This window comes from Ambystoma mexicanum, chromosome 10 (assembly GCF_040938575.1).
Source record: "Ambystoma mexicanum isolate Mex_15411 chromosome 10, UKY_AmexF1_1, whole genome shotgun sequence".
In the NCBI taxonomy this organism is placed as follows: domain Eukaryota; kingdom Metazoa; phylum Chordata; class Amphibia; order Caudata; family Ambystomatidae; genus Ambystoma; species Ambystoma mexicanum.
This window is the reverse complement of record NC_090932.1, coordinates 1228350469-1228377501: the sequence shown is the minus strand read 5'-3', so window position 1 is coordinate 1228377501 and position 27033 is coordinate 1228350469. Positions and strand designations below refer to the sequence as shown.

General features: G+C 45.9%; 1 protein-coding gene across 1 annotated transcript in view; it reads left to right on the top strand.

Annotated features, from left to right (window-relative positions):
* RFC5 (replication factor C subunit 5) overlaps window positions 1–12770 on the top strand; it is a 513723-nt gene extending 500953 nt beyond the window's left edge. Inside the window, exon 11 of the mRNA XM_069619205.1 lies at window positions 12263–12770. Coding sequence (XP_069475306.1) covers window positions 12263–12359 — 97 coding nt within the window. The 3' untranslated portion in view covers window positions 12360–12770. The remainder of the gene's footprint in view (window positions 1–12262) is intronic.
* The last annotated feature ends 14263 nt before the right edge of the window (window positions 12771–27033 follow it).

The following is a 27033-nucleotide window of genomic DNA, read 5'->3' as shown; positions in this document are numbered from 1 at the left end:
AAATTCTACTGCGTCGATCGGGATTCCAGGGAGGAGTCCAGGGTCGGCCAAGCAGTGCTGCGCAACCTGTTCGCCTGAGGTGAGCCTGGTGAGGAGGTAAGATGCTTAATGTTGAGTTTGATGTAATGCTTAATGTTGAGCCTTTGCCACCTCCCGTGGTTGTGCATGTGTGTACTGCTATGTATTCTTTATTCATGAGCATGTGAATCCATGCCAGACCCCATGCTGGAGAAGGAACAAGTTACTTACCTGTAACTGTTGTTCTCCAGCATGGGTCTGGCATGGATTCACATGCGAACCCTCCCGCCTACCCCTCTGCGGCTCTTCACTTGGTCATACTGCCACTTCACGTGCTTCCAAATCTGAAGATGGCTGCCAGAGGCGGTGCTTAGGTAGAGGGCAGTCATTGGCTGTGGTCAGTATGACGCAGAGACCAGTGATTGGTTACTACTACGAAAGACAGATCAGAAACGAAACTGATACTGGTTTTTTCTTTACCGAGGATTCCCAGCCTGACGACGGGGAATATTAATATTCATGAGCATGTGAATCCATGCCAGACCCATGCTGAAGAACAACAGTTACAGGTAAGTAACTTGTTCCTTATTCTCTACCCCCTCCTATTTATCTTCCAGTACCTCCACTCTCCATGCAGATCGGCGATTCAAGCTTGGATATCCCCACACCCCTTCAGAGCCTATATCTCATGCAGAATGTCTCTAATATCTTATTTCATGGATGAGTTCTGCGACCCTCTCCCCGGTTACAGCTGGAGTGTCTAATTTTTCGTCTAATTTGCCATCATGGGCCCTTTACTATATTGCTGCATGGCCTGTATTCTTGCCACAGGTTTCCTCTCCAGTGTTCACTCCGGCTCAGCCCCCCTCTGTGTGTACCACCTGGTAACCAGTGCACATTTCCAATACCACTCAGTTTATTCTCGCTGATCTGTGGGTGGGGGTGTGTCCAAAGGCTAGCGGCAGACACAACTCCTCCACTCAGGGCGTCTGCCACTGAGGTATTCCGTGGGCACTACCAGACAATTTCCACCACATCCCTGTGACCAGCTCCCCGAAATGGCCACCCTGGGCTCTCAGGCAATGCAATGTCTTTAGCACCCACCTCCCCTCTGTTTGGACATCTGCGAGCACATTCTATAGCAGGATCTCACCTGTGTCTTTAACGGCACGCTCCACCTCAGGCTGAAATTGCCCTGCGTTCTAGGCTTGAGCCCCTTTAACGCTCACCTCACAAGTGGGCCCACGCTCCTCACAGGGTCTGTATGCTCTCCAGCAACAGGATCGCTTCTGGGGCCCTACATCCTTGCTCTGCAGCAGCGGCAACACCTGCAGTGTCCAGGTCCTTCCGGACTATCTCAGAACTGGTTCACTGCCTCTGCACTGTGTAGGACCCCTCCTACAAGGACCTTGTTCCTACCGTCCAGGCCTGCCTCCACTCGGCTCCCCACGGCCATCTCATCCTCTCCGGCACGGGTCAGACACAATATCCCCAGGCTTCCAGCTACGTCCTGGGACCTTCATACCGCCATTCTGCTCCAGGCTTACAATCGGGCCCGTCAGACCTTTGCGGGATGACGCCCTCCAGAAGAGCCTTGCTGCACTCTTCTCTGGGACTTCCAACTGCTCCACCACAACTCTGCTTTCTGGGGGTTGCGGGGTGTGGTTCAGCACTCGACCCCCGCATCAGGAAACCTCACGGCAATACTGCAATTAGGTTCAAGTGCACAACTGCATCGATCAACATAGAGGGCTGGGGTGTGTTAGGGGAGTTTTCCCAAATTCTACCTGTGGTAACACTTTATAAACCTATCCCTTGTATTACAGACCCCCAACTTCTAGTAGAAGTCTGTACTGCTCAAGGTGTTGGGAGCAGGCTTATCTTGGGAGGGAGATGTGAGCTGTTGGTAAGTACAATGAACTCAGTAAATACATAGGCCCAAAGAAACTCTCACACACTTGTAGTTATAGTAAAATAGTTATTTATTTGATATACACAAGGTTAAAGTTAAATCTCAGGTAAGTGCTATTTCAAACTAACACAATATCAAATCAAAGCAATTCTTGTGAATTAACCATAGCAACTCAAACTGTTCTAATAACAAGGTTAAGCAACACCAACAATATCAGGTCAGTACTTTTAAAGACTTGTATTACTTGTAGTGCCCATTTATATATGCTGCGGTCCCATTCTGAAGTATCTAATGTTATGCATATGTATCTCAAGGCTCAAAGGTACATAAGGTGTGCCCTAGCCCGTCTCTCAGAATGTTCTTGTTAAAACTTCAGACAAACCAGTTACTTACTCTGTTAAAAATTGGTCCAATATATAATATAGACCAGGAGGATTGCATATGTCGGGTTTGTAATAAAAAATATGGTGGAATCGGCTGGACATTTGCTCACCGAATGTGTCGGGTTAAAGGCGCCCATAGTTGCGAACTTGTGGTGCTATGTACACGACATTGATTCTATTAAGTCAGATGCTTTGTGGACATATTGTCTGAACCCAACGATTTAAGGTTGTGGAAAATTATTGTTAAAATGTTGCCGAGTGTACAATCTGAAAGCTAGAGGCTTGATGGTATAAGATAAATAATTTTTGTACAGGATCTGGGCTGTCTGAGGATGGTACTGGGAGATGAAGTGTGGGGTTTTATTATGTAAGATGATATATAGATATTCTTACATTTTTAGTATTTATGATTTTAGGAATATAAATTGATATAAATGAATTTTGAGAACTTTGACAAATCGTGAGGAACAGTAACTGTTAATGTCTTGAATTTACAGTACTCGTCCTATGAGAGAATAATGATTTTAGATTTTAAACTTTGCTTAGTAATGGAATTTGTAATTTGATTAAGTGTATGTTTGTAAAAGATTAATTACTATATACAAATAAAAGAATAATAAATCTGTATTACTTGTCAGAGGCCTTAAGGCTTTAGCGGTTCATCCCTATCTAGGTATCTGTTTTTCAAAGTGAGATTGGGGCTAAAGCAGGTAAGGCACAGATGCAGAAAAGGAAAAGTTCCAGAGGATTCTTCAATAGCAAATAAGTAAAGGACTTTTTTTGGTCAAAAAGGTTTCAGGGGCCTTAGGAAAGGCTCCCTATGGACGCACAAGCATTAGGCCTGGGAAACAACGAAATCGGCACTCCAGCATCAAAGGAACGTCAGAATGACTCAAGGTATGTACAACCACGAGTGCCACTGTACCTGAGGAGTGGTGAAGAAGATGCAGCTGTATTCTTTCACGGTGCAGCAGTGGTGGACCCGGTCTCCTGTTCCCTGGTCGTGGTGACAAAAGGAGGGACGTTGCAGCAGGAGTGAGTGAAAACTCCCAGCAAATGATTATTTCTTCAGTTTTGGCAGCTTTTTCACAGGCTTCAAGAGTGAACGTTTGCCTCCCGATCAGTCCAGCTTAGTTCTTCAGTCCTGCACTCTGGTGTGGGGACTTTGAGGAGGGAGATCTTGCCCCTGGTGGTCCAACAGGAGCCCACCAAAGTTGTACGAGGATCGATTTATGGGAAGACGATGCACTACAGTATGGTCGGAGCTCCCAGGGTATTGGCGGTTTGCAGCCCAGGAAGGTTGCAGCACGTCGTGGGATGGCTCGTTTTGCAGGTAGTCTTGTGGCTGATATGTCCAACCAGCCAAAGGGAAGGAGTCCTCTTTGGCGCTCCTATGTCAATTAGAAAACTGGCTCATGACAGCAGTGGTTTCTTTGCATACATCTCTTGTCGTCTTCGATTCTTCTGTTCCAGTGGTCGACATGCATTCTGCCTCACGATCCTTGCCTTTTATCAGGAATTCACAATCATCCTCTGCAAACTGTCACTGAAGTTTACAGAACGGGGCGGGTGGCTGTCCAATCCCCAATGGGAACTGGTTTCTCTCAGGCACACCAGAAGACCAAGGATAGCAGAGTGTTGGGATGCTCCCCTGTTTCCTGTCCTTGCAGACACGCTGGAGGCTCAGCGGGCTTCATAAAGGATTCCCGCCAAAGATCAGATTCCAACCACGATCTCCCCCACCCCAAGTGGTAGAAGAAGGAATAAGAAAGGACAAGCTCACAAGAAACAGCGATAAAAGAAAGAAGCCACCAATTTGGGTTAATAGTGATCCTTCTTTGCATAACCCCAGCTGTGAAGACAGCCTGCGAGTAGAAATTGCACAAAAGTCGGTAGAACACATCCACTGCCACCAGCCATAGGGGTATGCTTGTCACTGTAACAGAAATGTTACAGGAGCAGTGAGAAAGGGGATGCAAGGTAACCGCTCAGCACTCCACTTAGGGTGGTGTGTGCTGATCTCACAAAAGGAAAAGCTATTGTATAGTTATTGTTTGCAGTGTGATTTGAATTGCTCCTTCTGTGTTTTGTGGGAAGTGTATTGAGCATCAAGAATAGTCGTTTTATTTAACCTTGTATTCTGTAACCGTATCACTAATTGCAGAGAGAAAAAGCACTCTGAGTAAAGTACATTGCCTTGCTTTCCGGGGCTATTTGTTGAATCATCAAGCGCTTCAGAGCCGGTGCTTCAAAGCCAACCGGTCTACGCCGGACGTGCTGCTGCCTCCTCAGAACTCCAGTGGTGTCTTCCATAGGTACGGTGAGCAACCTTTAACTACTCGTAATTCAGCATTCAACCTTGTACTTGTCTTCATAACTAGCTAGTATGGAGCGCCATCCAGACATCTCAGTGCTGCTCGCATCTCAAATGCTGCGACGTGAGAGAATTGTAGAAAAATGTATTGCTGAACTACAGACCGACTTGCCACTACTTCCCTCTGACACGTCTTCCATAAGATCAGACTTAGAGCAGATTAAGGTCAATTCTTCTGAACCATTGCATCATGATCTATTTATATCAACACCAGCGACCCCCATAATGGCGACAGACAAAAATGCAGACTTTTTAATGTATCCATCTTTACAACACATAGATATGTGGGGGGAGATCCCATGCAGCTCCCCCCATATTACTACAATATCACATACCCCCCCACATATATATGTAGTGTAAGGGGGTGTTAAAAAAAAATCAGACTTTTCGGCCGTTGCAATTATGAGGGCAACATTTTGGGCCATTACCCTTTGGACTGCTCGAACAACTCTGCTCTACAATCCATGTGTTTAACGGGTCTCTTGCAAGAGGACAATCCACATATAAACATGCAATTGACATTCACGAATATATATCCAACATGAGAATCTTGACTTGATGTCCATTACTGAAACATGGCTTAAAGATTTCAGCGGCCCCAACGTAGGTATGGCTATCCCGCCCATTTATGGTTTCTTTGGGAAAGACCGTGACCTTGGAATGGGAGGAGTTGCTGATTTATTAGCAAAATCAAATCTGCCTCTCTTTGAATGCATCATCACCTGTGCAGTATGTGAAACACTGCATTTGAAATTTTTCCCTAACGAAAACTAGTTTAATGAGGAGCTGAGCCACCTCCTAGCCTCCCTTGATGACCCTTGTAGTTCCAGCATCCTGCTTGGTGACTTGAATCACTTGTTGGGTGACTTGAGGGACAAGGATGCCTTGGAGCTAGAAGAACGCCTCAAAATCTCAAAGTTCACCATCTTGAATACTGACTCAACACACTAGGGCGGCAACATACTGGATTGGGAAGGGCCCAGAAATATTCAAATAGCCATTGCAAACACCAGAGCTTGTGCCTGGTCTGATCATCATTTTGTAGTGTTTTGTTTTCATCTCCCCAATAAACCTTGCAAATTACATAATCTGCCAAAAATGTGCAGTTACTCTAAAATAAAATAAACTCTGCTGATCTGAACCATTGTCTCAAACTTGTTATAGATAACACCCTGTATACCGATTCTCCTGCAACTCTGATTAACATTTACTCAGCAAAGCTAAATGAACTAGCTAGTGGACAGAGTAGCCCCAGTAAAATCCAATTTGGTCAGAGACAGATGCTGCAGACACTCTTGGTTCACCCTCGTCCTGGCTGACCTAAGAAGAGATAAAAGGTAAGCTGAAAGGATCTGGGGAAAAAACAGACCATTGAAAATAAATCCATTTGGAAATTGCGATAAAAGATGTATAAAGTCCCCAAAAAAACTTTTAGAACCATGAAATCGAGATGGCAGGAAATTGCCCTAAGAAACTATTCAAGGTTTATGAGAAACCTATTCTCAGACCTCAAACGTTCTTGCCCTCCAGGGAAGACTGATTCACAATCCAACAAGCCTTTGCTAAGAAAATTGCCTTAGCAAGGGATACAATTGCCAACATTACAGAGAATATTCATTGTGAAGATCTGTCCACATCGGATGAGAGACCGGGCTTCCTCATTTCACCTTCACCCAGTATTGGATGGGCACATGCTCCATACATTCAAAACTATGCACCCCACTAACTGCCCTGGGGAAATTCTTCTGTCTTTTATCTTAAATAATACCTCAATTTTTATACCTTTTCTGGTGCGTATTGTAAACTCTTCTTTCACCCATGAAATTGTTCCATCAAACAAGTGGTGGTCTCCCCTTTGCCGAAAAAGCCAAATCTCAGCCCAAAGCATCCCAGTAACCTGCGACCCATCACAAGTGCATTGTTTCTTCTAAAGGTCGCTGACAACATAGCCACTCTTCAGCTACAAGATCACCTTAGTATTTTGGGAATTCTCCATCTGATGCAGTCCGGCTTTCGTTGCAATCACGGTACTGAAAAAGGCTTCATTAGGTCTTCAATTGCACATGTTAGAGATCTTAGAAGAGGTAAAGTCTGGCTTGCTGATTCTCTTGGACCTATCAGCAGTCTTCTACTTGCTCGACCATAGGAAACTCTTAGATACCTTATTAACTACTGGCAAAGGCTCTAGTGACGCCACAAACTGGATGAGCTCCTTTTTGAGTAATGGGCAATGCCGCGTGTGAGGAAACGCTGCTTCGGACATCGAATGATACTCTACGGAGTTCCACAGGGAGCCCGTTTGTCGCCTTTCCTATTCGACTTATACATAAAATCTTTTTGCAATCTTTTAGACAACCTAGGTGTCCACTTTACCATCTTTACCGATGACTCTCAGCTCCTGATGGAACTGAGTGGAGATTACATAGCAGATTCAACCAGACTTGCCTGCATCCATAGTACCATAGAGGATTGGATGTCCCAAAGCTGGTTGTGTCTAAATGCCACCAAAACTGAGTTCATGATTTTTGGCTCTCCTCAAGCCAGTGCCAAACTCAGCTCAGAATATACAGTGTGGAAGATAGATGGCCACTGCCTGTATGTTTTAAACAAGGTTAAAACTTTGGGTGTGCATGTGGATGCCTCCCTTAATGCTGATGCCCATGTAGAGAGGGTGTTAAACAGCTCGAAATACCATCCTAAAGTACTGAGACATATTAAGCCTCTTCTATCCCAGAAAAACGTTAAGTGCAAGTCCGTGCTATCATTAGGCCTCGCCTGGATTATTGTAACACCCTCTTTCTGTGTGCGAGTAAAAATAATACATAAATCCAAATGTTAAAAAACTAGGCTGTTCGTACTGTTTTTGAAATCCCGAAACACGAACATATCTCGCAGGCGAGAAGAAGGTTGCATTGGCTCCCTATTTCAGCGAGAATAAAATTCAAAGCTCTTTCAATAGTCCACAGGTGTTTTCATGACAATGCTCCTTCCTATTTTGAGGAACATCTGAAGCCTTACAATCCTTTAAGGTTGCTATGTTCCAGCACCCAAGTATTGCTAACCACCCCCCAGGGCTAGAAGATATCAGGCCTGGAACGATCATTTGTTGTTCTTGCGACTCAAGCCTGGAACTCTCTTCCCACCAAGGTACGTCTGGAGCCTCGCTATCTGGTGTTTAGAAAACATTTGAAAACCTTATTTGATTTACCATATTTTTCTTTTACTTCCTGCTATCCGCGGAATCTTGATGATTTTGTTCTGGTTGTCCCATTTCACCTTGTCCTCTTGTCTGTATGCTAAGCACCCTGATGCCTTCGACTCTATATAAATAAATAGTATCCCCTAACCTTGAGAACAGTATTTCTTAAGGCAAATAAAAGAATATAAATAGGAGAACCCAAATGGCTCTTGGCAACACTTCACAAAAGGTGCTGTCTGCTACAACAATGAAACACAGATGACTTTAAAAAATAAGGAGGAAAGCAGGACTCCATAAACCAAAATAAAAACACAATGAACAGGGTTCCCGTGGTCAGAGCTAAAAGAATGAGTGGGGGGAAAATGTGCCCCCTCCTTCAGGAGAACAAGAAAAAGGTCCAGATGTCCAGAAAAAAGTGCGGGGGGGGGTCTCACGGGTCAAGGGGATTTGGCATAAAAATGAAAGGTCTTGGTCCGCACCCCCTGCTGGTCTCCAGTGAAGCCCCTTTTAAAGAGGCTGCCTTTGCATTCCTGTAACCTCAATCGTTTCAGGACTATACCCCTCTTTTAGCCAAACCTCTGGAAGATACAACCACTTGACAGCTTCACAAATGTGTAGTCTCGCAGAATACTAGATCTCCCACCTGCAGTTCTGCTTCAGACTGACCGATAAGAGGCAGTGGTCATAGCTATAGTCAGTGAGATCAAAAGACTAGTGGGAGCAGTGGTGCCAGAGTTCTTATTTTATTAGATCGTTTGGTGAACTTCAACACCGTGAACCATGACATTCTCCTAGGTATGCTGTGCCAACTTGACATCAGGAACTCTGCAGATGTTTCCCGCTTTTTTGTGTGATCCTTGCACGCTTCTGTTGCACCACCACCCTCGATCCTTTTCAGCGTATGTCTGTGATAACTGGGTTTGCAAACTATGCCTCTTACAACGGGTGTTTCCCAGCAGCAGATACCTGTGGCTGCTTTAATTGTCAAAGGCCTGACTGTAAGTGGGATGTATGCATCTTCTCTGATGCTTACGACTCGCTCACACTTCGCAAGATGTTTCATCAGTGGTTGATCCATTTGGCAATTATCCCCAAGATAAATGCCAAATAGATCTTTTATATGATTTTAGAGGATTTTTTGTGAGGAGGCGAAGAAGCAACTCCCATGCATCTGAGCAAAGTCCTCTTTGAATTTTTTTAATCCTGCTGCTGCAGCCTCTTTCCGGGGGTTTCTTAATGAGGAGCAGCCCATTAGGTCCTTCAGTTACCATCTCTGTACCCAAGACTTTGTTGCTGTCCAAAGGGGTGTAGGAACTCCTGTGGACGTCATCCTTGAGGATAGTCTGGGCCTCCTGGGTGCATGCCCAGGGAGTTTTCAGTCGCTTATGAGATCTAAAGCGATGTCAAACTATTTCAAGGGCTTAATTAAGGAGCTCCGGCCTCTGACTCCATCCAGTGGCTCCCCATCTGATTTTTGCCAGTCCAACTCCAGTTCATGGGCCAGTAAGATTGCCTGCACTAATGCCCTGCCTGTAGCTCTGCAACCCAGCACAACTCTGGCACCAACAGTTGTCCCTCCAAACAAGAATCTGGCAATGTCCATGCTCCTGTGTCTGTCCTGGTTCCAGCCTGCGGATATCGGCAAGAAATCCTTGGAGGGAGGACATTATCCACTCAATCGGAGCATTCCATGGCCGGATTGGGTCTGGCAGAGTTTCTAGAGGCTCCCCCATTTGAGTCGGTGGGGGAGGGGGTTCTTTTGGAGGTGTTGCCTCTTAAAGCAGCCTACAGATCTGAAGGCGTGATCCAAAGGGATGCTCATGTTGAGGCCACCAAGCTTGGCCAAAAGCCCCATACCTTGCTTTCTGCAAGAAAAGGGATGGAAGAATACTTTCAGCCCCTTTCTTAGCAGCCAAACCACAGCCTCATCCCTCTGTGGTAGCAGCTGCATCCTTCTATGCGAAGCCTGCTGGGTCAAGAGCTCAATCTTCTTCAGCAGTGCTCCTTAAAAAGAAGAACCAGTTACTGGAGGCATATAGTCAGATGATGTATTGCAATGCTCCATTTCACATCAGGCAGGCTAATGCCGAATGCTCTCTTGGCGGCTGGAAATCATGAGCTCTGGAGGGCGTTGGGTGACTTCCAGTCCTTCCTTCCAGCTGTGAAATATGGTGCCTTTTAAATGTGAATTTTTGGAGGCCAAGCTTATAGTGGAGAATATACTGGAGGCATCCATGAATCACATAGACATAGCAAGATGGGCCGGCCCAGCAGACAGATATGAGAAGGGTCTACTGGATTCATTTCACTAAGATTACACAGGAGGTTGAGCATGGAATACTCGACTTACCCTTTGATCGTCTCAAACTGTATAATGCCTCTACCGATTTGGAACTGAACAAATGTAAAATATGTACACAAACCGCCAAGTCTCTGGTGGTCCGGGCTAAATCGGTTTCCAAATAATTTCCATAGCCACAACAGAGGTCCGTTGGTGAGTTTCGTGGCTACCAGAAAAGGAAATCGAATCTAATTTCTTTCCCAGCAGACATAGGAGTAAACCAGCCAGGTTTCTACCCCTCCCACTCCAAAAAAGCAGTGCCCGGGCGAGCCAGATGAACATTAATCTACTGGGGCAGGCTATCCCTACCTCGGACATGCTGGCATTGCCTATTTGGGGATCCCTGGGTGTGGCCAGTGGTGGCCAACGTCTTCCGACTTTCTTTTCCTCCCTGGCCGCCCTCTTATATATAGTTTGCATAGTCCAATTCAGACTGAACTAGGGTGATGACAGCTCTGTAGGCATTTTCATATGGATATAGTCTCCGAGATTTCCTATTAAAAAATCCCAGCTTTACCACCTTGGAGGCCAGAGGTCTTCGAAATAGTGGTGAGGCGAATAGGATGGTATGGGAGAGCTATTCAAGAATAATGCCAGATGTAGCCTAGGTCCACTGAAAAGTTGGCTACCAGCAAGCAGACTAACATTTTAGTAGGATTGAGTTGCAAAACGTTATTCATTCAATTGTTTAATACTAGGATGTTACATTAGGATGAACCTATTATACTGTACACATCGCCACCGTACTGGCCTTACAGTGTCAAAACCTTTCATAATGGTGGCAGATTTTATAGTAAGCTACGTAGGGGGGGGGGATTTACATAATGGGTGTCACTGTTCACAGTTCCAAACTGCATACTAGATGAGTGAAACAAAGCTGACAACAGGATAAGGTATATGTTAGAAAAAGGGAGGCGGGGCAAGGGTAAATCACTAGGACTCCACACGACAAGAGATGGGGGTGGGGTCGATACAGACATCTGGTGCCTCCTTTCAGGCAGGAAGTAGGCAAACCAACTCATGGCTATCTCACCAATGCCTGCCAATCTCTTGTGCAAAATATCTTGATTGACTGTATCCACTGCAGCAAAAAAAGTCCCTGTCAAATATAAGGGGAGGGTCTTTGAGTAATGAGATAAATACTGATTTGATCCCCCTGTCAAGTCAGACAGCCCCTGAAAGTTGAGCAGAGCATTACTTCATACCTAACATTTTTTGTTCCCTACCACCCGCTAGATGTTTTCCGATGTACGGCAGATTGGAGATGGTGCAATAATTGCCTGTGTCTTGAGGGCTCAATTATATATTCTTTTTAAGTGGAGTCACAGCTGCTTCCTTTAATTCGACTGGAACATGGTCTTGGCTGAGAGATTCATACAGGTTGTTAGTCATTAATAGAGCCTGGGTTCTGGGAAAGAGATCTGCATCAATCCTTGCCTTCTATACTGCGTGTCATTCACCATGTGCCTCAGAGTTGCCTCCTGCTCAGCTTGTTCGTCTCTACAGGAAGCAAAGGATACCCAAACAGCATATCTGCAGCAGAGAGGTTTGTGCTATCCTGCTTTTCAGGTACCTTGTGCAACGTAGCACATATGTGCATGCAGTTGGTATGTGTAGGCAAAAAGAATTTGCTCCACTGGAGCGACACATCTTGTAGTGAGTTTTCCTCAACTGGCTGCCGTCAGAATTCTAGCTCTGACATCACTTGTGGATTGTCTATTGGATTGTTTAAAATATTTGTATTGCAGGCAACATTGCGATTCTGATCCCACATCATTAAGAGAACTGACTCACATCGCCCTTTAACATTTATATTGCAATATCTGTTGTCTGGATCATTGGAGGGAGTGATCAAATGAACAATGGTCCCATTGCTTTTAATAATTTCTCCTTTAAAAACGTTATATTAACCATCCATTCAGACTGTTGCAGTTTATGGTGAAAATTCATTAGACCGTTGATATCTGAATTTGCATTGTTTTCTGGATTAAGCCACTGTGAGTAATTAAAGTTGCATGTCCTCCTTACTCTTTAGGTACAGACTAGCCTCAGGCACAAGTGAGAAGATCCAGCTCAGCTCTCTGATATCTGCCTTCCAAGTGACTCGTGACATCATTGTTGCAGAAGCTTAGTCACTGCCATCCGAGAGAGCGTTGAGCTTGGATGCGTTACATCGTGCCCAAGAAAAAGGACTTGCTTGCGCTCTGCAGCTGGACAGAAAGCATAGTTGTATTAGAGCTTGAGGGCAATGATGGAAATATATGATGGCCTTGGTGAAAATGCTTGATAATCTACCATGATGACAAGATGCTTCAGAGGGTTCGAACAGCTTTGACACTTAATATAATGTTTGCATTGTAGGATGATTTTGAACATGCAAGTGAAAACAGTAATGTGTGCTTACAGTTTGATGTTTGATCCTTTCTCCTCTCCAAAGCAGGAAGTTAATATCAGGAAAACACACTATTTGGCTAATTTGTATCTTGTTTTTCCTGGAAAGAACTTTGTGTCAAAGCAAGCAAATAAAACTGTCAGGATTTAAACAGTGGTATTGTGTAAATAAAACACATTCAGTGCACATTCCACAAGCTTTACATTGTGTGTTGCAGTAGACATATTAACTTGTAGGTTTGTGCCAAAGTGCAGAGTACCAAGACAATATTAAGAGGGAGTACAATGAACTGTATTTGTAAATGATTATTAAATCATTATGAAGGAGAAATTAGTACAGAAGGAAATATACGGTGCAATAAAGTACATTAGACTGACGGGAAAACGGTGTTGATGGCAATACAAATGTGTTTAACAATTATTGTGTACAAAGACACATTGTAAGTCTAGGATGAGTTGCTTTGCCAGTTGTATGCTCCTACTGCCATAGCTACAGCTAAGTGGGCAAGTACATGCCTTTATATGTAACTGGTATTCAGAATAAGGAATGTCTACATAAGTAATGGTGCACCAACAGGAGGGCATCAATGACCACACCCATGCCCAAACTAATGAGGGCCTGCTCTTTCACATCACAACTAGCAACATTAACCGAATCGTTCCCCTTCAAGAGGAACATTTGCTGAAATTAGTGCAACTACTTCAACGTTCACTGATTGGGCTATTCCCAAAGGATTCACCTTTGAATCTGCTACTAATGTTGATCATGATCCCTGGGAAAGCACCTCCTAGACCCTATGCCCCAAATGTATTTTCCTTTTCTGGTTTTATGAGCAGAGGATTCCATCGTTGGGCTCTCATGCTCTGTGTTAAGTGTTTGCACAGACCATTCATATGATCTTTGTTCTCTGTGACTGATTCCTGGTTCTCTCACTTGGGTAATGCCCCCAGGCCCCACCTTTTCTCAGGGGTTCGTGTAGAGAAAATGAAACTGCAAACCCACTTTTTGCAACCACGTCACCCAGATGACTACTTGGGCAGCATTGTCTCCGGGAGGTACCATCCTGGGCATAGCAGGTGTTTGCCAGTAACACTGGGGCAACCCGAAGGATCTTGTGATGGGCTAACACCGATAGAAAGGTCAAGGATCCCCCTCATTCAAGTGAACAGCCCATGAGCCAATGATCTCATGAATCCTTCCATTTAAGCAATTTCTTAGCTAACGCCATAGCATACCATGCTAATAAACAGGGCTAATAATGAGAACTATATCTTTGAAGGGACCTTGCTTTCTACTACAAATTCGCTGTACTACCATCACCCAAGGTCCCAAACGTTATATTTATATCCAGCTGCTTTTTCTCCTTCCCAACTTGTTCAAAGCCTGCTCGTACAGGATAGGAATGCCTATTCAGATGCTGCACAACAAATTCAGAATTTAGACTTTTAGACTCTCCAGTACACAAGCCTTCTTTTAAGCACCCAGCTACCCCAATGCCTTATGTAACTTGCCACATGGGCCAAACTACCAGCTCCTTTTTCTTCCATTTAGCAGTTGGTCAAGTATCTGTTTTTCAAGTCCTTTTAAGTGTGTCATCTGGGTGTTTTCTTAATGTTATTTAAATAATGTGTCCCTGCTGATGCATTTAACAGAGAAGGCTCTTTGCATGTGTGTGGAGCTTTAATTCAATTGGTTTCCCCGTTTTTCTATTTTTTATTATTTTTCTTTTACAGTACCGCCTTTCACCACAGAGATGCATGCCTCATGCACTCTCTTCAAAGCATGCATCTGATGCACATGTTGACTGTCAACCCCCATAGTACCTGCATCACATACCTGTGTAATGTACATCTGGTGCAGTCTTGGGTCTTCTGTGCAGGAATAGCGCCACCATCCTATAAGGGGGTAGTCTCAACATATTTAGTTAAATAAAGCAGTTCAGTAGCAGCGGTGATAGTGGATTTCCTCCTCGAACCACTGTGTTTTAGACGTAGGTAAGGAGGTTTACATAGGAGGCTCGGTCTCAGGTTGCTGTTGGGTCTGTTGGTACCTGTCAAAAAGCACCATCCCCTGTTTGTGGGCTTCTGAGGGTGGTTCAGGAATTTTAGGCCTGGATCTTCAGGCACGCAACTACTTACTTGGCAGACCAGTGTTTGGTGTGACCACCAGCAATCCTTCATTAACCGATACCCTTTCCCTGTTGGGCAAGATTACTTTGTGTTATATTTAGTGTCAAGTGTGTGTGTTGTGGAAGAGAGGGAGGTGTTATATCTAACTTGAATGTTGTCACTGGTCCTTCTTGCCTGCTGCTGGTAGAATGTTGGTGCATGTGGATGAATGACAGCTCAGAGAATGTTGGGTGAATGTGATGTGTGTATGATTCCATGAATGTCAGTTAGACCTGAGTTGTGAGTGCCTGACGATGGACCCATTGTACCATTAAGAGTAACTGGAACTGCAAGCAATTATGTAAATAATGTCTACCTGCGGACTCTGGAGTCTTGAGTAACTACAGTATGATCTCCGTTATAATACTATGGTATTGAGGAAGGGTCTTAAAACCGCTGCCCAGCTTGGCACAGATCTTGGGTTAATCAGGGTGTGGCTGAATCGCCCTAAAAGGCAGTTATGGTACATCAGGTTCATCATTTGGAGATTGAGCAGCCCCCACCCCCCCGGTTCACAAGCTTCTGGCAGCCTACAAAATCCGCATTTGCCACTGGTAGAGCTGCTCTGTTGCTTATTTCCATATTTGTACGGTAAAAAGAAGAGACATGATGAAGACAAGTGGGAGCCTACAAAGCACTTCCGAAGTCCCTGGTACCAGGCTTGGTCTTTGGTGAAATGTTCTGTGGCTGATGAACAGTGTCATTATTATTCATGTATTGTGCTTACTGACGAGGTGTATTTGTTTGTGTATTGGTTGGCATTATAAAGTGTGGACATTCACCCATGAGCATCTTGGAGCTTTGGTAAGGCAGAAAGTTAAGCAAACTGCGATGAGAGATAACTAATGACAAGAGCTAAGGCTTACCAGCTAAAAAGGTCATGTTTTTACTTTTCAATGGATTGCATTCTCCAGCAGAGTCTTTATCTTGATAGAGATCCCTTCCAGCAACAGCTCTCGGCAAATGTTGACAGACGGCATATTGTGGCTCAGCGTCATCGACCTCTGCATGCCTTAGCAGGCCATTCCTAGACTCCGGACGTGATTTTGATAGCACATACATGGTCACTACACCCCATACTTCCGTTCCTTTTTTATCTACACGATCAGCATGCTGCCTTATGATTCTCAAGCTTTTCATCAGAAAGATACTTTTCGACACCAACATGTTGGGCCCCAAGCCATCAGGTTTTAGGTGCTGCAATGACTGCACCTTGAAAATGTCCATCAAGGACTCGCACATTGTCCGAGTGTCCTCGCTTGGCTCAGAACGCGAGTGTGAATCTTTAAGGAGCATTTTCACCTTGACTAAATGTATTAAGATATGCTGTCCTCTCTGATAACCCTAACATGAAAAAGCGCAGTTGTTATCAAAGTCTTGTTTAATGATGCTTTGTTCTCTGTCAGCAAGTTTCAGTATGATTACTTGCCAATTTAAGACCACCCCTTCCATTGAAAGGCATGTGTTCTTTGGGGTAGAAGAGACTGGTTCACAGGAAGGGGTTCTCACTTGAGCCGGAGTCTGGTGCTCTTGGTTTTGTTTTGCTTTATACTAATACATTATTCATCAATCCACCTATTAGTGAGTGGTCTATTTTTTTCCACCACAATCAACATTCAAGCAGATGCTATGCCAAGCCCTCCCGGCGGGTCTTGATGCCGTGGACTGTTGACCACTCGATGGGAACATCAACAGTGCTCCGTAGGACAACAAACTCCAAGGTATAAGTTTTTCCCCGACGGACGGTAGGATAGCTCTGAGGCAATGTGGGGGTCTTGGAAGCAAGGCTACGCTGAGCAAATACAGTTTCGGATCACGGACCCGCGCTTGAAGAAAGAAAAAAAAAACAAGCGCGTTATAAAATGGAACTAGCGCCTAGATACCTACGGGTTATGTGTGTTGTAAATAAGTGCAAAAAAATAAAACTAAAAACGCCCTTCGGCAAGCACTTCTTGGGGACAAAGACTGATGAGTCCTTGGAGAGCTTCAAGGAGTCGAAGCTTGCAGCTAAGTCATTGTGCCTGGTGGTTCAGAAGACCGCTGCACAGACGGCCACCATCCCTTAGCAGCCAGAGCTCCAGGAAGAACTGAATGCCTTACTTTTTTTAAGGGTGCAGTGGAGTAGGTACCAGCTGAGGGAGTGTCAGGCTGGTACTCCGTCTACTTCCTGATGCCCAAGAAAGGGTAAGGCACCATCCCATTCTGGACCTCAGGGCCTTGCACAAGTTCCTGAGGAAGGACAAGTTCAGGATGGTGATGTTGAGAGAAATTCTCCATGTTCTGCAACTCCAGGACTGGTTGATGTTGCTGGATCTTCAGGCTGCATATTTCCACGTGCCGATCCATCGGAAGCACTGGCAATTTCTGAAGTTTGTCATTGGGGATACTCCTTACCAGTTCAAAGCGCTCCTCTTTGGCCTAACCCCCTGCTCTCAGGGTTAACACCAAGCTGATGGTGGTGGTGGCGGCGGCTCAGCTCAGGAGATCCAGGGTCCATGTGTTACCTTACCTGGACGACTGGTTGATTTGTGGGAAGTTCCCAGAACAGGAATCGAGGCATGTCAAGGGAACCTGTTCCCTGCTACACAGCTTGGGCTTCTCACTGTACTTCCAGAAGTCCCATATTACACCAACTCAGAGGCTCCAATTCTTTGCAGTGGTCCTAGACATCCAGGTGTATGGCGTCAGGGGGGAGTATGTGCTCCCGAACCCATGAGGAGGGAGTCACCAACTTCAGTGAGATGGTCACACTTTTACAGAACTCCTACAGCCTTTCAGCAGCTTCCTTCCTCCTTTTGGGTCTGACTGCCTACTACATATTCCTGGTGCCAGAGGCTAGTCTGCAAATGCGATCCCTTCAATGGCTTCTGAGGGCTCAATCATTTTGGATGTACTCAGAATGTCAAGGGCCAGTGACCTTTCCTGGTGGACCAACAGGGAGAGCATGATGGCAGGGGAATCCTTTTGTAGCCAGGTTGGGCAGAGGTACAAGTGGTCGCAGATGAGTCCCTGAAGGGTGGGGGTGCTTACTGTGGGGAACAGCAGGTGAGCGGTCTTGAGTTCTAAAATAAGCCCTGGTTGGACAGATTAGGAGGTAACCTCAGTTATGATGAACCAGGGATCTCTGAGAGTTTAGCCAAAACCCAATAGAGGTAGTGTGGAGCGCAGTTAAGGCTTGGTCCCAGAGTGTGAGCATGTACAGTGGTCCTTCCCGAGTCAAAACAGAATAACACAATAATTCAGCTTAGACAGTTAGAAAAATGGTTATTTAGGCCTTTAGAACACACTGACACATGAAAATAGCAGGTAGTAATATCACACAATACTAATATATAAACAATCGCCAGTATGTTCTTTCACAATACATCATCAAAGCCCACATAGGCCAAGTGCGTGGTGTTGTACGACGTAGGAGATGCTGGCCAATTGAACATAGCACATTACACTATGCCCACGCAGCGGTTCCTTTAAGAACCGAGGATCAGACCATCCGTGGCAAAGGGTGCAATGTTGTGCGATGCAGGTGTTTGGCGATTAAGGGTTTCAGCCCAGAGTGCAAGTACACTGCGCAGCCGTCAACCATCAGCGACCGTACGTTAAGAAGGTGCAGGCAGGGGGAGCAGCCATTACTGCTATCTACTAAACTGCTTTGCCCTTGCGTGTATTCCACTTAAACGCTTGTATCCGTGCACCAAATAGGCTTCCTCTCTCACGGTTGCCTCACTTTGTGTTCCCTGCTGTTTCTTTTGCGTTTCTCTCCCTCTGGTTATGTTGTTCCTGTGCTGTTTCTTTCACTCTGCTCCTGTTGTGCCCCCCTAGGCCTACCCCCTCTATTTACTGCTCGTTATTGTTGGTGCCCAGTAGGCCTTTCTCTCCCTTCTAGGAGCCTGCTCTTCTATGTTACACCTGGGCTACTGTTGGCTTTTGTTCGCTACTTATTTTTGCCTGCGTGATCGTTCCCACTGTTGAGTCTACGTGTTTGTGCTTCCCTGTTGCACTCCTTACCGTACCTCCCTCTGTGGTGCCCACCGCTCTGTCCCACCTGGTGCAGCATGTGAGGTGTCGTTGTGTGGTGTAGTTCTGTGCTGTGCTTCCTCTCCTCTTGCTGTTCCCTCTTTTTTTCTACCTACACCCCTCCATGGTGCGCTCGGTCTCACCCATCTTCTCAAACTGCTTTTCTATCGCCTATTTTAGCCCTCTCACAGTCTGGAATGAAGAAATTCAAGAAGGACATCCTGGTCTCCAATTCAGGCCTTCCCATTTCTGACACCTATGTCAGTGCCTTCTCAGACTCTCCCTGACATCCTCTTTGTTGTTCCCTCAATGGACCCTATATATGGTTGCTGTTCTCTCTCCTTTCTCTTCATCTCCCATTAATGGTGGCACAAGCTGGGAGGTGCTCTTGGGTCCTTTCCTGGGCTCCAAAACCATAATTAATGTCTATCTAAATGGGACCTTCATGGTGCAGGGCGCTCAGCCCAACCTCCTCCTTGGGCCCCCTCTGCCTCTTCCACTGGTTGTACCTCTCGCCTGTACCCCACCCCAGAAGTCTTTCAAAAGTGGCAACCTGGTCCACGTAGCCACTCTCAATGCTCGACCTGCTGTCGAGCACTCCTCTGACATCTGCCACCTCCTCGAAGATCTTGACCTGGATGGTCATTGCTCTCACTGATGCTTGGTTCACAGCCAACTCTGTCACAAATTTCGACTCTTTCCTCCCTGAGGGCTACAAGATCCTATCCAAATCCAGGACCAATCGGCCAGAGGTGGAGTTGCCCTGATCTTTCCTGAGTGGGTCCCTGTCTCTGTCATTCTCCTTTGAATGCCTGGTCTGCAGGCTCTGTATCTCTCTTGCCCTCTCTCTTACTCTGGCTTGAGAAGCAGCGTTGGATCGTACCTGGTGCCAGCAAAGCTTTACGCTGGGGCGTTGCATCAGCGGTGCAGAACAACTTGCAATTACACGTTCCGTACGTGGTGGTGACAAATCCCCTCCCCTCCCCCCAAGTAGAGGGTGCCCGACACAACCGGCTTTTGATACGTGCTAACACGGGTGACGGATACCTGTTTCCAGCATGCCGTAAAACGCTTGACAGACTTGTCATGTTGAATGAATGGCATTGTCCTGCACAGGGCTTGTCACTGCTCTGACCTTTGGTAGCCTGAAACTAGAGTCAACAGTCAACAAATCTGACCGTCAAAATACAAACAGACTTTTTTTTTGTATTCAAAGCAATTCATTCTCCATACCAGCAAGTCCTGTACATTTTCCTGAAATTGCTAACCAGTATAGGCGGCTGGAAAAAGTCAAGGATGCTTCAAGTAGGAATGGCACACAAGTTTCCCCAGATTCATAGATGTTTGTTTATAGTGATTTTTGGATGCATGGGTATGGAAGGTGTGTATGAAATGGGATGGTTGCAGATGAGATTGTCAGGGTTGTGTTCCTTGTTTTGAGATTTTGTAATTCTAAGGGATATTCGGCCTTGCGCTGAAAAAACCTTGTTAGATTATGCTTTGTAGGTTGAAATAGTTATGTCACAATGTCTGTAATTTTGATGATGGTCTTTTCATTAATAAATGAATACATCAACTACAATTAGATGCTTTCAAATTCCATTTGTACGTAGGGCTATGTTGAAGGGGTGTGAATTCTAGACTGCTGCACTTTCTTTTTGTGTGGCTCTCTTGGACTCTGACCACCATGTACAGGCCACCTGGCCAGGTCGCCCTCTTCCTCTCTGAATGGGCTGATCTCTCCTCCTCTCTCCTTGCCTCTACCTCTAAGCTTCTCTATCTCTGGGATTTCAACATCCACTTTGACTCCTCTGACCGCACTGGGCTTTTCCGCAACCCTTGAGACTCTCACTCTCTATTCTTCCACCTTGTCCAACACACTCAGCCGGACACACTTCGGATGCTCTCATCTCAGACATCCCCTCCTCTCGAACCCTCTCACTACTCTGCTCTCTTGGACTGACCACTTTCTGCTTTCCTCTCACATGAAACTGTCCCCCTGGCAAAACCTACCCCAGCACTGCCACCTTCCTCTGCAGTCATTTGACTTAAGAAGTGGGTGTCAGTTGCTACTTTTGCCTCTACTTTATCACCTCCTACCCCTGCGGACAGAGCCCTTTCCAACCTTCATCTCTCTATCTCCAATGCTCTCGATATCCTTGCCCCTATCATGGGGATCTGTCTGAAACCTGCTTCCAAGTGCTATTCTTGGTATGACTCAAACCTGCCCACTCTGAAACGCAGGTTCAGAGTGGCTATGGGGAGGTGGAGGGCTTACAAGTCCTGTATACGAATGTTTCATCCAAAAAGGTGCTCCCCTGCTCCTCCAGAACCATTAAGGACAGCATTGATTCCCTCGCTCCTGCGCTGGCTGATTTCTGCAATCATTCCTTTGCCATTTGATCTTTCCCCTCTCTTCTTAAGAACTCCTTTGTGCACTCCTTCCTGAAAAAGCCTTGTGGTAATCCTTCCTACCCTGCAAACTATTGGCAACTCTCCATTACTCCTTTCCTGGGCAAATTCCTTGAGAAACTGGCTATCTCTCAGCTGAACCTCCACACTGAATCTGCTAGTTATCTCCATGACCATCAGTCTGGCTTCAGATTGGCAGGAGTCACAGAAACTGCTCTCCTGAACTCTCATGAAGATCTGCCCTCCAACCTTGACTCCAGCTCTCACTCTGTCCTCATCCTCTTTCACCTCTCCTCTGCCTTTGACGCGGTCAATCACGCCACCCTGATTAACTGTCTCAGCGTGAACCTTGGCATCACTGGTCAGGCTCTGTCATGGCTTTCCTCTTGGACCGACCCTCCCAGGTCCAACTTGGGTCCTTTCTCTCCACTACCTCTATCTCCACATGTGGTGTTCTCCTGGGGCTCTCTCCTCTCACCCTGCCTCTTCAATGTCTATCTTGCCCACCTGATCTCTACTTTCTCCTCTCCCTTTTCAGTGTTATGCAGATGACACACAGCTCTCTTTCAGGTTACCCTCAGCTCCTCTCCCTCCTTTTGGACTGTCTATCCGCTATTTAGGGATGGTGCACCTCTAACGATCTCTGCCTTAATGCCACTAAGACAGATTCTTCTCATTGGGACCCCGGCTTCTGCTTTTTGCCTCTCTCCCTCTGGCTGCCCTCCTTGGGCCCCTTCACCCTCATGGGAGGCAAAAAACCTTTGACTCCACACCCTCCTTCTATCCACACATCAACGACCTTACCAAGAAGGCCCACTTCCAGTTGGACCTCATCAGAGGTATCACTTTCACCCAGAAGCTGTCTTCAGAGCTATGCTTCTCTCCAGGCTGGATTACTGCAAAGCCTCTTTCTCAATCTTCCCAACTGTACTCTTCTCCCTCTTTAACTAATCCAGAACAGGACTGTGAGACTTATCCAGGGGCTGCATCTCTCCAGCTCTGAAATCGTTCCACTGGCTCCCGGTGGCCGCAAGGCTCAAGTTGAAGACCCTCTGTATCATTCACAAGGCTGTCTGGGTTCTGTGGTCCTCTCTATATCCAACACTCTCTTCCTAAATACCTTCCTTTTAGAGCCATCTCAAACTCTGTGGGTCACACGTTTCTCCAAACAGAGAGCGGGGTGTGGGGGTAGACCTATCTCCTCTGCAGGGACCTCCCTCTGAAATGGCCTGCGTGGCCCTGTTGGACTCGAGCTGGATCATCTCAAGTTCTGGAAGTTACTCAAGACCTTCCTCTTCTTCCTTCTTTATCCCCTGCTAATCTATCTCTTTTCTCTTCCTGACTGGTGGCGTGGCTGCCCTCAGAGTCTCATACGGTACCAAGCCCCCCCCACCCCCCCCTTGACTAATCACCTGCACTACCTTCAGGCCTACCCAGCACTTCTGGTGTGGGACTGCACCTGTGTAGTGCCCTGCCGTCTTCGTACTACTCAGAGCCCGGCTGCCCTGACTGCACTTCCCCTTGAACCCCTTCCCTGCATTCTTCTCTCACCACTTCTCATTGCACTTGCACAATTTGATTTTCACAAGGCCTACTAAGATTGTTTGTCTTGTCAACCCTCTGTCTCCTCCCCTTTGTCTTGTGGTGCCTAGAAACACTTGTGTAAAGGCACGTTAGAAATATATGTTACATTATCAAATAACCCAAGTGAAAAAGGCAAGTAATGCAGATGTAGTTCAAATCATGAGAACCAATCACAAGTTCAATTCTCTATGCTTTGGAAGTCCAACCCTAAGAAGTATGGGGCCTAATGCCCAAACGTCGTACGTTCGCACACCAAGGTGTCTCACAGGTATGTATTCTCTAAGGGGATGCAATGGACTTGTGGTGGTGATTCAGAATAGCTTCAAATTATTTAAAAGTTCAGAAACAAATTACCAGAAGACAGGTAAGCTCTTGGCCAGATCCAAGGCTGTCTCAGGGACAGGATACTTCACTCAGATTCATCGACCAAAGGTAAGAGGGAGATAGGAGACAAAGGGCTTTGTTCCCAAGGTTATCCAATGGAGGATGGGGGAGGGAGCAGGGTGGGGGATATCGGCACAGGTATGCTTACTTACCCTCCCCACACTGAGATTTCCCCAGGGATCATGATGAGTCATCTTGAGGTTGCTAGCAGCACAGTTTTCCATCCTTTGTTCGGTTGAGCGGTGCAATGGAGTTGCAGGTTCGAGGATTCTTCCAGTCTGGTGCAACTGCAAGATGCAGTCCCTGACCCAGAATTAATGCAGATTCCAACAATGCAGACCTCGTCCGGATACTTCATGGGATGGAGGAAGGTGAGTTCCCGTGATGTCTCCCTTCACAGGCGACGACAAGGTCCTTCCAATCTCAGTCCTATGAGAAGAAACAGGACAGGTTGAAGATAGGAAGCAGACATTTCGTGAGGAATTGACTTTTGGCACAAGGTGAGGACAGCCAAAGTTCCAGTCTTGAACACAGAACAGCGAGTCCAATAGATTCCTTTCTCCCATGGCAGACTATATGGGTCGTGCTATGGGTACTTGTTGCGCAGGCCTGCTTATTGGAGGGGCCCCCAACATTCGATCAAAGCTGCTGGAACTTGCCTTTGATGGTGAACATCCTCTTGGCCCCAAAGCTGACAAGTCCCTAGACAAATTCAATGACTCCAAGCTAATGGCCAAATAGAACTGGCAGTGCAGCTACAGCTGCCTCCATGGCCGATTTTTGCCTTTGGGGTCAGAGAACGGGGTTACAGGAGGTACTGCACCTTTCCTAGTGCCACAGGCCAAACAAGGGCAACACACATTCCCATGGCCAGGTAGAGTAGGGTTGAGACAGTCGACTACTACTGTGAGGTTGACTGCGCCTCAGAAACCTTTTTGAGGTCTCCCCCCTGACCCCCATACTTCCCCATTTGGAGGGAGAGTCTACAGATTCTTGGGCAAATGCATTGGTCCTTCAGCTAATTGAGTGGGACTGCTGCCTCCCGTTTTTGAAGAGACCATCGAAAATACCTCCACTTCCTTCCCAACAGCTGTAATGGGAGCTACAGGCCCTTCTCTAGAAGTGCGCAGTAGATGCAGTTCCAGCCGAGGAAGTGAGCCCGAGTTAGTACTCCCAATACTTCCTGGTTCCCAAGAAGGAGGACTCAGTCCCATCCTGGACGTCAGGGATTTGAACAAATTCCAGAGGAAGGACAAATTCAGGATGATGACGTTGAAGGAAATTCCGTATGCTCTGCAGTTCCAAGACTGGCTGATGTCAGTAGACCTTCAGGAAACACCCTTTTTCACGTGCTTATCCACAGGAAGCACAGGTGATTTGTAATCTGGGATGCGTGTTACCAATTCAAAGTGCTCTCTTTTGCTTTGACCTCTGTCCTCGGAGTCTTTATCAAGCTGATGGCTGCTATTGCAGCCCATCACAGGAGAGCCGGCAACTTTGTGTTTCCATACTTGGATGGTTGGCTGATCAGAGCACTGTCGCCGGAACAGGTTTCAAGCCATCTCGAGGACAACTGTTCACTACTGCACGACTTGGAATTCATCCTGAACTTAAAGAAACTACAGACTTTACCAGTGCAAAAGCTCGAGTTCATCAGAGCAGTCTCGAACACCTGGGAAGGTAAGGCTTTTCCTCTTGAGGCGTCGTCAAGGTATCAAATATGGTCAGTGTCTTCCAGAAATCCAACAGTGTCCCCGGGATCTGCTTTCCTGTATTTATTTTTCTTTTATTGTTGTTTGGCTTACTATAAACCTTTCACCCACATATAAAAAAAAGAATACAAACTGTCATTTCATAATCTACAGTTTACAAACCAAATACTATCTTTCATAAAAACACATTTAACACATCTAAAACCCCTTGTCATAATCATGAAAGGAAACCCATTCAGTAATGATCATGGAAACACTCATATATTCCTGGTATGACCCTAATCTAATCTAGTCTATCAATCTCAGTGAACACCTTTGCTTTTTTTACTCACACTTCTTTGAGCTAATTTAACCCCAACTTTGTATATCATTTTCAGAAGACGCGTTCTCTTTCCTTACTGACACAGAACCTTTCTTACAACCCACTGAGTCCACCCCTATAAATGTATCATCAAAAAATGTTATCAGGGATATTACCATTGACACTCTCAACACAGATGAATAAAGTCCACCAATCATCTAGAGTGATCATTCTCATTTCTTCACAAATCTGACCCAAATAAAATATTTTTTTAACAATTAAACCAGAGCAAGATGAGTGTTGCAGTGTTTCTCTCGATTCCATGTCATTACAGAACCTACAAGTTAAATCTGTTCCCTTCCATTGCCTCCTGTAATAAACATCCTTTGCAGGGTACAGATCAATTTGAAACTGAAAAGATTGTGATCTTTAGAAACTACAAGGAAACCTCAACAAGTATTTGGGCAAAGTATTATAGGGTTGACATTCTGCATGGAGAATTTGGTAAAGCTTAAATTGCCATCTCTGTTCTAGTGTTTCAGCCCAGTCTTTTCTCCATAGTTTGGTTTTTACCACTGTTGGGTTAACAAGTAACATTTTCTCAGTTGTGTCTAAATCATATATTATGGCAGCACGCCATTCCTCTAGAATTGGCTCGCTATTTATTTTATTGTGCATTTGTTAGGCGCTTATACAGCAAGTAAATTGTGTTTCAATGCGCCCACAGGGCAACAGGGAGGGAACATGGATTCAGAATCAATTTAAACACAGAGGATAAAGGCAGACCTTGTGAGCATTCACAACATGCATGTGCAGTGAGAGGATGCAGAGCGAGGGGGGTGCTTTAGGGCTCATGCTCCTGAGTAAGCAGCAGATGTAAGTGCCCAGTAGACTAAGTGCTAGGGAGAGGCCAGTTGCCAATAAATAGGTAAGTGCAAGCCTATATTGGCATAGGCCAGTGGGTGCTGAGACAAGTGCGGGGAGTGGGCAGGGCTGAAGGGTGAATGGGTGTGGGAGGCCAGGGCCCAGAAGGACAAATAAGGGCCATGGTCACAAAACTCAGCAACTGTTTGATTAGCAAAGGAAGTGAAAAGGAAAGTCTTGAGCTTCTGGAATTTGAGATCTGTCTCGAGAGGAAGGGGGCGGCTGTTCCATAAGAGAGAGCCATCTGAGGAAAGGGATCAGCCACCAGCCCTCTCTTTAGCAAAGCGATTGACACACCAAGAGTTGGTACCAGAGGACACAAGGGTCAGGAGGGTGAGTATTTAGTAAGAGCAAGTTGTAGATGGTGTAGTCCCCGACAACTTTATGGACGAAGCAGAGAGATATGAATTTGATCCTTGCAGCAATCGGGAGCCAGTCGAGAGTATTTAGAGCAGGAGAGATGCGTTACCTGGGCTTGATGCCAAGGATCAGTCTTGCTGCCCTATTCTGGATTATCTGGAGGGGTCATAGAACGGAGGAGGGTAGATTCAGGAAAAAGCTATTGCAGTAGTCTAGCCTAAAGGGAACCAGAGCGCTGGAGACATTGAGCTTCTGTGGGAAAGTGAGAAAAGTGATAATTCCTTTGAGAAGGAAGAGTTAAAAGGGGGACTTCTTGGCAAGGTCCTGAATGTGATGGAGAAAGGAAAGAGAGGAGTCGAAGATGACTCCAAGGCGTCTGGCTTCGGATGAAGGAGATGGGGGAGAGTCCATAGAGGATGGCCAGAGTGAAGGGAAGAATAGGAAGGCTCTCAGTCTTGCTGGCATTGAGGCAGAGATAATTGGAATTGTACCAGGACTGGATGGCCGAAAGGTAGTCCGGAATGATGGAAGAAGGAAGGAGAGGGTTAGTGGGGC